We start from the raw sequence: 13,986 nt of genomic DNA, 5'->3' as shown, positions 1-13,986 counted from the left end.
ATGGCAGCAACACGTTGCAAAAAAGTTGTCACAGGGGCATGTTCACCACTGTGTTACATGGCCTTTCCTTTTAACAACACTCAGTAAACGTTTGGGAACTGAGGAGACACATTTTTGAAGCTTCTCAGGTGGAATTCTTTCCCATTCTTGCTTGATGTACAGCTTAAGTTGTTCAACAGTCCGGGGGTCTCCGTTGTGCTATTTTAGGCTTCATAATGCGCCACACATTTTCAATGGGAGACAGGTCTGGACTACAGGCAGGCCAGTCTAGTACCCGCACTCTTTTACTCTGAAGCCACGTTGATGTAACACGTGGCTTGGCATTGTCTTGCTGAAATAAGCAGGGGCGTCCATGGTAACGTTGCTTGGATGGCAACATATGTTGCTCCAAATCCTGTATGTACCTTTCAGCATTAATGGCGCCTTCACAGATGTGTAAGTTACCCATGTCTTGGGCACTAATACACCCCCATACCATCACACATGCTGCCTTTTACACTTTACGCCTATAACAGTCCGGATGGTTCTTTTCTTCTTTGGTCCTTAGGACACGGTGTCCACAGTTTGCAAAAACAATTTGAAATGTGGACTCGACAGACCACAGAACACTTTTCCACTTTGCACCAGTCCATATTTGATGAGCTCGGGCCCAGCAAAGCCGACAGCGATTCTGGGTGTTGTTGATAAATGGCTTTCGCTTTGCATATTAGAGTTTTAACTTAAACTTACAGATGTAGCGACGAACAGTAGTTAGTGACAGTGGGTTTTTGAAGTGTTCCTGAGCCCATGTGGTGATATCCTTTATACACTAATGTCGCTTTTTGATGCAGTACCGCCTGAGGGATCGAAGGTCGCGGGCATTCAATGTTGGTTTTTGGCCTTGCCGCATACGTAAAGTGATTTCTCCAGATTCTCTGAACCTTTTGATGATATTACGGAGCGTAGATGGGGAAATCCCTAAATTTCTTGGGATAGCTGGTTGAGAAATGTTGCTCTTAAACAATTTGCTCAGGCATTTGTTGACAAAGTGGTGACCCTCGCCCCGTCCTTGTTTGTGAATGACTGAGCATTTCATGGAATCTACTTTTATACCCAATCATGGCACCCACCTGTTCCCAATTAGCCTGTTCACCTGTGGGATGTTCACAAAAAAGTGTTTGATGAGCAGTCCTCAACTTTCTCAGTCTTTTTTGCCACTTGTGCCAGCTTTTTTGAAACATGTTGCAGGCATCAAATTCCAAATGAGTTAATATATGCGAAAAATACCAAAGTTTACCAGTTGGAATGTTAAATATCTTGTCTTTGCAGTCTATTCAATTGAATATAAGTTGAAAAGGATTTGCAAATCATTGTATTCTCTTTTTATTTACCATTTACACAACGTGACAACTTCACTGGGCACTATTACACTGACATAACAAACCTTACACTCTTACGCTGTCCATCATGTAGAACACAGGAAATAGAACATATTGAGCTGCAATGCCATTAAAAAGACTCTTATTTTGCATGCCACACAGTAAATCACATGTCATCCATCATCTGCTGTTTTGTCAAGCTTGCAGTTTTTCTTCTCGCTTTCATAAAGTCACATCAGAGTGAGCACTTTTTTGAAAAAATATTATTATATCTGTGCCTCCCATATCCTGCACAGCTGCACTTTGTGTTCTTCTCCTCCGCACAATGGGACCCATGTGTGCTCTTTTGTTGTCCGCACTGCAGGGACTGTGGGACGGCCTTAGGAAACATTCAATGAGGAGGACACATGAAGTGTTGCGTTTGTTTTATAATCGCACACATGACACAGCTGCTGGTGATTACATGGAACATGAGTCGTGGAGGCAAAATAGCGGCATTTAGACGATCAATGAAAAGCTACTTTTTCAATATATACTTCATATTTATGCTTTATACCCTCCTTACATGAATGTCTTTGCGCCTGTCTCTTTAAGAACTGCCTTACCTAAAATTTAGACTTAGACTTCCTTTTTATTGTCATTCAAATTTGAACTTTACAGTACAGATAAGAACGAAATGTCGTTGCATTAGCTCATGGTAGTGCAGGATAAAAGAGCAATAAGGTGCAGATATAAATACATAAATAGGTTACTGTACAGATAAATATATTGCACTTTTGCATAAGCATCCACGTTTATGGACGTATGTTATATTCAGAGGTGGGTAGAGTAGCCAGAAATTGTACTCAAGTAAGAGTACTGTTACTTTAGAGATTTATTACTCAAGTAAAAGTAAGGAGTAGTCACCCAAATATTTACTTGAGTAAAAGTAAAAAGTATGTTGTGAAAAAACTACTCAAGTACTGAGTAACTGATGAGTAACATACACACACACATATATATATATATATATATATATATGTATATATATATATATATATATATATATATATATATATATATACATATATATATATATATATACATATACACACACACACACACATATATATATACACAGATATATATATATATATATATATATATATATATATATATATATATATATATATATATATACACATCTATATACATACATTGATATATACAGTATATAATTTATATTTATTTTGCCGTTTTTGTTTACATGTTAAAGGTGTTTTAATGAATATACATGCATGTTTAACACATATAGATTCCTTTCTTTCATGAAGACAAGAATATAAGTTGGTGTATTACCTGATTCTGATGACTTGCATTGATTGGAATCAGACAGTAGTGATGATAACGTCCACGTTTTCAAATGGAGGAGAAAAAAAGTTCCTCCTTTCTGTCTAATACCACATGAAAGTGGTTGGTTTTTGGCATCTTATTTGTCCAGCTTCCATATTTGTTTTTATACACTTTACAAGAAATACATTGGCGGCAAACTCCGTCGCTTGCTAGCTTGTTTGCGTTGCTTTCGGAGACTCTTATTTTGAAAGCGCAGGCGCGATGGAGCGGCACTTTTATTGTGAAGACAGGAACTGTGCAGTCAGTCTTTAGGCTTTTGACGGGATGTACGGTTGAAATAAAAAAGGGTCTTTTTTCCTTCACGCTTTTGATTGATTGATTGAAACTTTTATTAGTAGATTGCACAGTACAGTACATATTCCGTACAATTGACCACTAAATGGTAACACCCGAATACGTTTTTCAACTTGTTTAAGTCAGGTCATGTGACCACCTGGCTCTGTTTGATTGGTCCAACGTCACCAGTGACTGCATCTGATTGGTGGAACGGAGTGAACGTCACCAGTGACTGTATTTGTTGAAACACTATGAAGGTCTGTCTGACAGACCAAAACAAACAAAGCGTGCATTAACAGATCGATAAAAATTAGTAGCGAGTAGCGAGTAGCGAGCTGAATGTAGATAAAAGTAGCGGAGTAAAAGTAGCGTTTCTTCTCTATAAATATACTCAAGTAAAAGTAAAAGTATGTTGCATTAAAACTACTCTTAGAAGTACAATTTATCCCAAAAGTTACTCAAGTAGATGTAACGGAGTAAATGTAGCGCGTTACTACCCACCTCTGGTAATATTGTCTTTACCGTATTTTTCGGACTATAAGTCGCAGTTTTTTTTCATAGTTTGACCGGGGGTGCGACTTATTCTCAGGAGCGACTTATGTGTGAAATGATTAACACATTAGCGTAAAATATCAAATAATATTATTTATCTCATTCACATAAGAGACTAGACGTATAAGATTTCATGGGATTTAGCGATTAGGGGTGACAGATTGTTTGGTAAACGTATAGCATGTTCTATATGTTATAGTTATTTGAATGACTCTTACCATAATATGTTACGTTAACATACCAGTTGGTTATTTATGCCTCATATAACGTACACTTATTCAGCCTGTTGTTCACTATTCTTTATTTATTTTAAATTGCCTTTCAAATGTCTATTCTTGCTGTTGGTTTTTATCAAATACATTTCCCCAAAAAATGCGACTTATACTCCAGTGCGACTTATATATGTTTTTTTTCCCCTTCTTTATTATGCATTTTCGGCCGGTGCGATTTATACTCCGAAAAATGCGGTATATTTCAGCGAGTTAATCCATTTTTGGGGGGGAATTGAGGGGATTATTTTAAATAAATGATATTTTAATGCGTTCAATTTCACTGTCTTCTAGGGGTGTGACGGTACACAAAAATTTCGGTTCGGTACGTACCTCGGTTTAGAGGTCACGGTTCGGTTCGTTTTCGGTACAGTAAGAAAACAACAAAATATAAATTTTTGGGTTATTTATTTGCCAAATTTGCAAAATCTTCCACCAAAAATATTTTTCTTAGTGGAATATTTGATGTGAAGTAATGTGAACCTTGGATAGGTCAATAATTCATAATAACATTGATTTTGATTCAATATTATGTTTTGAGCAATGACAGTTTGAAAGAAAAAAAAACAGCTTTGTTTTATTAGTCAACATTGCAACTTTTTCTAAATGACATTTCACCTTTAAAAGCTTTTTTATTTCACTTTTGTTATGTTTTTGTTTATTTTAATAGTATTTTTAGAATGTGCCGTGGGCCTTTAAAACATTAGCTGTGGGCCGCAAATGGCCTCCGGGGCACACTTTTGACACCCCTGCTATAGATAATAAACAATTAAATGTGATAAATCTATGGATAAAAAGCAGAGCCTGGCGACGCATGCGCGTTTATCATAACTCTCTCTCTCTCTCTCTGTCTCTGCCCCTCCCTCATTTTACTCAAAGCAAGTCAAAATGTGACAAGAAAAACTGAACATTTGTGCAATATTATGATAAATGTTGGAATTTTACTCAATAACAGTCGCAATTTTACAAGAAAAGCTTAAAATGTTGGCAATTTTATGAAAAGAGTCGTGATTTTACTCGACTAAAGTCACAAATTTATAAGAAAACTTTAAAATGTTGGCAATGTTATAATAATAATTGGAATTTTACTTGGCAGAATGATGACAAAAGTCATAATTTTACGAAAAAAAATTTCACTGTTTTACAGGACCAACAGAAAAATTGGCAATATTGTGATAAAAGTCAGAATTTTATATGACAAATGTCACTATTTTGCAATAAAAAGTCATAATTTTACATTAAAAAGTCATAATTTCATGAGAAAATATTGCAATATTACAGAAACAGAGAGAATATGAGAAATTGTTCCCAATTTATAAGAAAAAAGTTGACACGTTGTGAGAAAAAGACTACTTTTAGTTCATTTATTATTATTATTATTTATTTTGTAATTGGTTTTTAATATTCATTATTTTCTTCAAGTTATTACAGTATGTCTCTGCCCCTCCCTCGCCAATGCTGCTCCACGCACATTTTTTTTTGTTTTCAACCCCTTCTTAACCCTGAACGTACATTGAAAATACACGCAACCCTAACTCAAAATGCCGGACATTTGAGGCATTTAAGAAACTCCGCCCTGACAGCTCCGCAAAAGAGGACATGTCCGGTGAAAAGAGGACGTATGGTCAGTCTATCCTAGCCCGTTAGCTGCTAGCATGCCGTGTGTTGTGCCTCGGTGTGCATTGTTTACACAACGTGCGTTACGCTACTTAATATGTCCGTGTGGAAATTCGTTCGGTACACCTCCGGACCAAACCGGAACCCCCGTACCGAAACGGTTCAATACAAATACACGTACCGTTACACCCCTACTGTCTTCTGATTGACAGCATTTGCAAGCTTGAGAAAAGGTGTGTTTAGCTGATAATGTGAAGAAGAGGCCATATTTTAACCTCATTGAGCACAGTTAAAATTGTCATTTAATGAAAACATTTGGCCATAACATCATTTTGTCTTTTTATTGCTAAATTGTTGCACATATTGCCATTGTTTTCTTCAATTTTGAAAAATTAAAATGATATATTACTCATTATGTTAGTATAATACAATATTTAGGGCTGATTAAAATATTTAGTGGCGATTATAGATCATAGTGTCAGGTTCAAACACTGATGACATCTATTAAACGAGACAAGAAGCAAGGAATTAAACAGAGACAGAATTAAATTTGGTTAAATTTGAGGAGAAACGTCTGGGCTGTACTCTTGTACAGTCTCCAGCACGCTCTGGCGAAAGATTGTACGCCACCTATTTTTATTTGGACTTTCCCTGTTTACATAACAACAGCTGTTTCTAAAGGAATGGGGGGTATGTAAACAGCCATTGTTTTCGGTCACATTAACACAAAAGAAAAAGATGCCTCGGACTTGGACTGGTCCTGGATCGAGCTTGGGCAGGTCTTGGATCAAAATAGATAACCTCTCCCGTCTCCTCCCATCGTACACAATGGAATTTTACAAGCCTTTGGCTTGGTGCAACAAAGACAGCTTTCGTCTGTTCACTGGGAACTCAGGGAACGGAAAGTTTTTTGATAATTTACATACAATTTTTCTGACACATAGATAACTCCAAATTAATCATGATTTATCATCAATTCATTATTTAAAAAAAAAGATACCTTTAGACATATAATTTTCAACTTTTTAAAACTACGACTGTACAATTAGTTTGCTTTAATGACTCATTTTTAAACAGCTCAACACAAAAAGGACTTAAGGACAATTTAAAAAATGACCCGCAGTGCGTTGGTGTATCCCCGACAGAATTTGAATCCCTGCTGTAGGAACACTTGCATTCACAAGCGAGGAGCTGCACTTCCGTGTTTTGATAGCACTGGTTTGCACAATAACAACAAAAAATGTGGATTGTTACGATCACACTGCAGAAAGTCAGTGTTCAAAAACAAGAAAAAAATAAAATAAATTAGGGGTATTTTATTTGAACTAAGCAGAATTATCTGCCAATAAAACAAAAAAATTTGGCTTTTCAAAACAAGTCAAATTAGCTAACCTCAATGAACCCAAAAATAGCTTAAAATAAGTATATTCTCACTAATAACATGTGCACTTTTCTTGGTAGAAAAAAAGAGATCTTTTTTGCTCAATATGTTGAAAAATATTCTTAAATGAAGTAAATGCTAGTGCCATTATCTTGACATAATGATAATGTAATATATATTTTTTTTTCATGCTTGAAGTAAAAAATGATTACTTTAAAAAAGTAGTTTTATACTTGTGAGTGTTGATGACACAGCTTTGCAACACTTGATATTCTAGTTTCAAGCATGTTTTACTCAATATAGGTCATCAAATCTCAGCAACAAGCTGTAATATCTTACTGAGATCATTTAGGACCAAAACACTTAAAACAAGTAAAACACTCTAACATAAAATCTGCTTAGTGAGAAGAATTATCTTATCAGACAGAAAATAAGCAAATATCACCCTTATTTGAGATATTTCATCTTACTTAGATTTCACTTTTTGCAGTGCATGTTATTTTGTGTCTTTATTATGAAAGCTTTGTATTGTATTGTACATATGGCTCTTTATAACATGTTGATGAATGTGCTCAAGTAAAATCAATTTCAATATGCATCTATTTTCAAGCGTAAAAAGAAGTTAACCGGAGAAAGTGGGCAATCGATTCTATGCATTGTGGGTTTGACACACTTCTTCTTGTTCCAGAATCTTCCCAACAACAACCCGCCTACAACAACAACAAAACAGAGCATGGCCAGAGCGGCGTGAGACAAAGGTGAAAGTCAAACACTAACAACGTCCTACAGTAGAACTCCAAGTGAAGTTCTAACACCTTCCTCACAGCCCCCCGACCCAGACCTTGAACGGGGTCCAGCTCGGCGTGAGACACGAGAACGGCTTGTCCGGCAAAGGAGACGCCGCCAGCTTTGAGGAGATCATCATTAACGCCGCAAACGGGGCGAAGGGCAGGTCCGAGACCGGCATGGCCCCTGAGGACATCCTGGGTTTTGAGAGCGAGGACACCTTCATGAAGAAGGCGGGGCCATTGAAACCGCAACATGTTGCAGGTAATGGAACTCACTGACACACCAGATTAGCGATGTTCAAAGCTAGAAATAGAGTTCTTCCGGAGGACTTACAAAAGTTCTTTGTGTTCACGTCTGAAGATGAGAACCACAGAAGGCCGCATGACTTTAAACATCCAAGAGTGCCGACAAATTTGAAAGAAATGTGCTTGTCTGTTGCTGGTGTGAAAGCATGGAATTCTCTAAAGAAAGACTTAAAAAGTTGCAAGAATATCTTAGAATATTGTATATTGTGGGACCCGTTTTCATTTTTTATTAAAAGAAAAATGATACAATTAATTAATTTTTCAAATTGAGACTCACTGACTTTGGCTCATTTTCTGTGAAGAACATATATCAGAATACATATTTAATGACCACACACCATACACCCCCCCTACTAGAGATGTGCGGTTTGCGGACACAACCGCGGAGTCCGCGGATTATCCGCGGATCGGGCGGTTGAAATAAAAAAAAATTAGATTTTATCCGCGGGTCGGGTCGGGCGGTTGAAATAAAAAAAAATTAGATTTTAAATAGATTCAGGCGGGTGGCAGTTAAACCAATTCGGAAATATATATACATAGTTAAATGTTGTTACCCACATACGAAAACGAGCAGGCACCTGCTGCATATGCCACAACAGAAGAAGAAAAAAAAAAGAGATGGACACTTTTACGGAGCGGAGAAGGGACGCCTCGCCGGGGTCCGGGACCGAGGCCCCTTCCCCCGAGAGGGCCCCACCGGGAACCGTAGCTGAGGTGATCCGCGAGAAGGGCCCGACGCACGTCCAGGGTCACCACCGCGCCCACCGCACCGACACCCCGCCTCGTCCGCCTTCGCCGCGGCCGGCGTCACGCGCAGCAGGTAAGCAGCTTACCTGCCCGCCACCCCCGTTGCCGGGGGCGCGTAACAGGGGTCACTCCGCGCGCAGTGCGCTCACGAAAGGGGCGGGGCTCACCCTGGTGAGCCGAGTGGGCCACTTTTGGTAAGCAGAACTGGCGCTGCGGGATGAACCGAACGCCGGGTTAAGGCGCCCGATGCCGACGCTCATCAGACCCCAGAAAAGGTGTTGGTTGATATAGACAGCAAGACGGTGGCCATGGAAGTCGGAACCCGCTAAGGAGTGTGTAACAACCCACCTGCCGAATCAACTAGCCCTGAAAATGGATGGCGCTGGAGCGTCGGGCCCATACCCGGCCGTCGCCGGCAGCGAGAGCCGCGAGGTGTGCGTCTGGGCCGTGACAGCGTGGCATGCATTGAATGTCTGTGCTGCATTGGATCAGTCTCCTTTCTTTAACAGGCAAAAGCTTTATAACCTCACTAATGCCTTGCATCGTCTATATTAGATATATAACAACGGGCGGGTGCGGGCGGATGCGGTTCTGATCAAATATTAGATCGGGTGGATTGCGGATGGTTGACGACTTTCTGATGCGGTTGCGGATGAAATAATTGCCTATCCGCGCATCTCTACCCCCTACACATTTATATTACATATAGGGGCTAATAGAAGTGTGGAAATTGATGTTCTGTGTACCACACACACACACACACACACACACACACACACACACACACACACACACACACACACACACACACACACACACACACACACACACACACACAGCAGGCCTAGACAGGAGGAGGACAGAGTGTAGGTACAAAGAACATCAGAGGGTCAAAAATGTGCGAGAAAATGAGAGCAGACAGTGTTGACAAACAATGTTGCAACCTTGTGTGGGAACCGCAGGTGCAGAAACACAAAAGAAGAATCCCTGTGGGATGCAGAAACTGGCAGAGAAATTTTCCGTGCAACGTTCATATTGTTGTTACTCAGCCATAACATAAAAATGTTTGATTGTGAGGCATTAAAAGCCACAAAATGCAAGGGGTCCATCAGACCCACCAACGCTGGCTGAGTAACAACAATATGAACATCACACAAGGGTAGAGGTGTAACGGTACATGTATTTCGGGGGTTTCGGTTCCGTTCGGAGGTGTACCGAACGAGTTTCCACACGAACATATTAAGTAGCCGCGTCCGCTTCCTTCTGCCTCTGTCTCTGTCAGTCGTCTACACACACCCAGCATTGTGCCACCCACACAACCATCTGATTGGTTACAAACAGAGCGGTAACAGCCAATCAGCAGTGCGTATTCAGAGTGCATGTAGTCAGTCCTTAGCGTTTAGCAGGTAATCATCAGGCTGCGGACTCTCCCTAAATGATAATAAACACCTCCCAGTCAACTACTAGTAACATCACTTTGAGCCCGTTGACCTTCTAGAAATATAAACTGCAGCTCAGCTCGCTCGCAGTCATGGCTTGAGGTGAAGACTAATTCGCTTTTAGCGTAACATTAGCTCATTTTGCTGTGTGTGTGTTACGGACAGCAAAGCCCTGTCTGTCTGTTATTTCACTTGACCTTTTTCTGTGTTGATTAAGCTGTGTTGAAGCAGCAAAAAAGGACATTATGTTAAATGAAGAGTTTCTGTCTCTGATAGTTGATATAATAATGTAAGTGTATCATTAAGCCTACATGAACTCCATGGTGTTCAGGGATGAATAGTCTCTCCTATTGCTATTGTACTATTTTTTTCAGCTATAGTTGCATTAATCATTAGTAATGGAGCAGCCTAGTTTTGAATGGCAGGGTCCCTGCTATCACATGTTGATAAAAATATAACATTTACATAATAAATCAACTACAGGCTTCCCAAATGCTATAATAAATTAAGCATGATGATGAGTTGACTTGAAACTGTTTAATGTTGCACTTTTTATATGTAGAAGAAAAGTTGTGTCATTGTATTTCATCTGAGCAACAACTTGAGGCAGTTTAATGTTGATTAACGTGGGCAGAATTATTATAGTGTTCCCAATGTTAAAAGGATAAAGCCATTGTTTACAACTTTGGTAAATAAATAACCAAAAAATGTATATTTTGTTGTTTTCTTACTGTACCGAAAATGAACCGAACCGTGACCTCTAAACCGAGGTATGTACCGAACCAACATTTTTGTGTACCGTTACACCCCTACACAAGGGTTAAAAAGAGTTACAAAGAGAGACAACTGGAACTATATCAAACTGATTTTTGATTTTGGTTGGACGTGTCATTGTGAAAATGCGTAAACGAAAATGAAAAAGTATGTTGGAGTTGGGGTGTTGGTGGAGGGAACAGTGATAAAGTAATCTAAAATAATTAGTGTTAAAAAGGGGGCAGATAAATATGAGAATATTATTCTTCCATCTGCTCCTTTCTGATCATGGAAATGTATAAGAAACCAAAAACAATGAACGTGTCAACTGTACGTGGCTTGTATATACAAACCCCGTTTCCATATGAGTTGGGAAATTGTGTTAGATGTAAATATAAACGGAATACAATGATTTGCAAATCCTTTTCAACCCATATTCAGTTGAATATGCTACAAAGACAACATATTTGATGTTCAAACTGATAAACTTTATTTTGTTTTGCAAATAATAATTAACTTAGAATTTCATGGTTGCAACACGTGCCAAAGTAGTTGGGAAAGGGCATGTTCACCACTGTGTTACATGGCCTTTCCTTTTAACAACACTCAGTAAACGTTTGGGAACTGAGGAGACACATTTTTGAAGCTTCTCAGGTGGAATTCTTTCCCATTCTTGCTTGATGTACAGCTTAAGTTGTTCAACAGTCCGGGGGTCTCCCTTGTGGTATTTCAGGCTTCATAATGCGCCACATATTTTCAATGGAAGACAGGTCTAGACTACAGGCAGGCCAGTCTAGTACCCGCACTCTTTTACTATGAAGCCACGTTGATGTAACACGTGGCTTGGCATTGTCTTGCTGAAATAAGCAGGGGCGTCCATGGTAACGTTGCTTGGATGGCAACATATGTTGCTCCAAAACCTGTATGTACCTTTCAGCATTAATGGCGCCTTCACAGATGTGTAAGTTACCCATGTCTTGGCCACTAATACACCCCCATACCATCACACATGCTGGCTTTTACACTTTGCGCCTATAACAATCTGGATGGTTCTTTTCCTCTTTGGTCCGGAGGACACGACGTCCACAGTTTCCAAAAACAATTTGAAATGCGATCGTCAGACCACAGAACACTTTTCCACTTTGCATCAGTCCATCTTAGATGAGCTCAGGCCCAGCGAAGCCGACGGCGTTTCTGGGTGTTGTTGATAAACGGTTTTCGCCTTGCATAGAAGAGTTTTAACTCGCACTTACAGATGTAGCGACCAACTGTAGTTACTGACAGTGGGTTTCTGAAGTGTTCCTGAGCCCATGTGGTGATATCCTTTACACACTGATGTCGCTTGTTGATGCAGTACAGCCTGAGGGATCGAAGGTCACGGGCTTAGCTGCTTACGTGCAGTGATTTCTCCAGATTCTCTGAACCCTTTGATGATATTACGGACCGTAGATGGTGAAATCCCTAAATTCCTTGCAATAGCTGGTTAAGAAAGGTTTTTCTTAAACTGTTCAACAATTTGCTCACGCCTTTGTTGACAAAGTGGTGACCCTCACCCCATCCTTGTTTGTGAATGACTGAGCATTTCATGGAATCTACTTTTATACCCAATCATGGCACCCACCTGTTCCCAATTTGCCTGTTCACCTGTGGGATGTTCCAAATAAGTGTTTGTTGAGCATTCCTCAACTTTATCAGTATTTATTGCCACCTTTCCCAACTTCTTTGGCACGTGTTGCTGGCATCAAATTCTAAAGTTAATGATTATTTGCAACAACAAAAAAATGTTTAATGCGTTTGAACATCAAATATGTTGTCTTTGTAGTGCATTCAATTGAATATGGGTTGAAAAGGATTTGCAAATCATTGTATTTTGTTTATATTTACATCTAACACAATTTCCCAACTCATATGGAAACGGGGTTTGTATGCTTTTTCATGAAAGGAATAGAAAGAAATGATGATGATGAATCCACAGTTGGAGGGGCTTAGAAAGCGGACTCTTGTCTCAATTAAGCAGCCACTCTGCGAACTATCTTCACCTGTTCGCCTGACGAGCGTTCTACTGGGCGGCCCATCTGTCTTTCGCTAAAATCCTATTTCAGTTGGAATCTGCTCATCTCGCCAGTGGATCTTCACTCCTCCAATAAAATCCAAACTCTGCCTCTTCTCGTTTTCCACTCGTAGAAGTGCGGACACGTGAGACGGCGTCTACAGTATTTCTTAAGGGCGCTCCTCTCTACGGCTGACACTAATTCAAACCACTTCATGCCATCTTTTCTTACAGAGGTGCTGTGATGGCGTGGTGGTCCCGTGTCGAAGCATTTGGCCTCACACCGCAAGACACCATGTTCTGAACCCTCAATAGAGGTCTCTGAAGATGAATGGATGGGAGGGCGCGATCACCTGACAGGATGTGAGATGTTGCCGCAGAAAGGAGTCCGTGCACCTCATCCTTCAGCCCGGCTATTGCTACACAAACACGTGTTCAACTTTTATGTGAAGGTAGAAAACACACTGAAGGGATTTGCTGTGTAAAAATGCTGATTGTTCATAGCTGCTGTGAATGATGGGAGGCATTAGTGAGTGTACACCTTTAATAGGTCCAATCTACATAAATAGAGATTTCTATTTAAAAGCTGTTTCTGACAAATGCGCAAGACGTTTGCTTCAGGACTGATCGGGACGTGTACATGTTATAAATATATTTTGACGTGCGCTGTCAAGGTCGTTGGGAAGTATTTCAAGTCTTATTAAAAAGACAAACTGTCCAGTCTGTGGTGTTACTTTTTTTTGGTGTGGGAGGAGTGGTCCCCAATCACCGATCCGGGGCCCGGTACTTGTGAGTGACGCATTTGCTACCGGGCCGCACAGAAGCATTATTTATAAACGACCACATTGTGGATCGGTGGAGGGAATACTTTGAAGACCTCCTCAATCCCACCGACACGTCTTCCTATGAGGAAGCAGTGCCTGGTGGGCTCTCCTATTTCTGGGGCTGAGGTTGCCGAGGTAGTTAAAAAGCTCCTCGGTGGCAAGGCCCCGGGGGTGGATGAGATCCGCCCGGAGTTCCTTAAGGCTCTGGATGCTGTGGGGCTGTCTTGGTTGACA

At 40.1% G+C, this 13,986-nt stretch overlaps 1 protein-coding gene across 5 annotated transcripts in view; it reads left to right on the top strand.

The window, feature by feature from the left end:
* map7d1a (MAP7 domain containing 1a) overlaps positions 1–13,323 on the top strand; it is a 111,424-nt gene extending 98,101 nt beyond the window's left edge. For all 5 annotated transcript variants that reach the window (XM_061958589.2, XM_061958572.2, XM_061958581.2 and 2 more), the window contains 3 exons: positions 7,534–7,603; positions 7,672–7,895; positions 13,163–13,323. In XM_061958589.2, the coding sequence (XP_061814573.2) occupies positions 7,534–7,603; positions 7,672–7,895; positions 13,163–13,173 (305 nt within the window). In that variant the 3' untranslated portion in view covers positions 13,174–13,323. The remainder of the gene's footprint in view (positions 1–7,533; positions 7,604–7,671; positions 7,896–13,162) is intronic.
* Positions 13,324–13,986: the final 663 nt, after the last annotated feature.

Source organism: Nerophis lumbriciformis, linkage group LG04 (genome assembly GCF_033978685.3).
Source record: "Nerophis lumbriciformis linkage group LG04, RoL_Nlum_v2.1, whole genome shotgun sequence".
NCBI classification, from domain to species: Eukaryota; Metazoa; Chordata; class Actinopteri; order Syngnathiformes; family Syngnathidae; genus Nerophis; species Nerophis lumbriciformis.
Note: the sequence above shows the minus strand (reverse complement) of the source record. Positions and strands in the feature narration are given on the sequence as shown.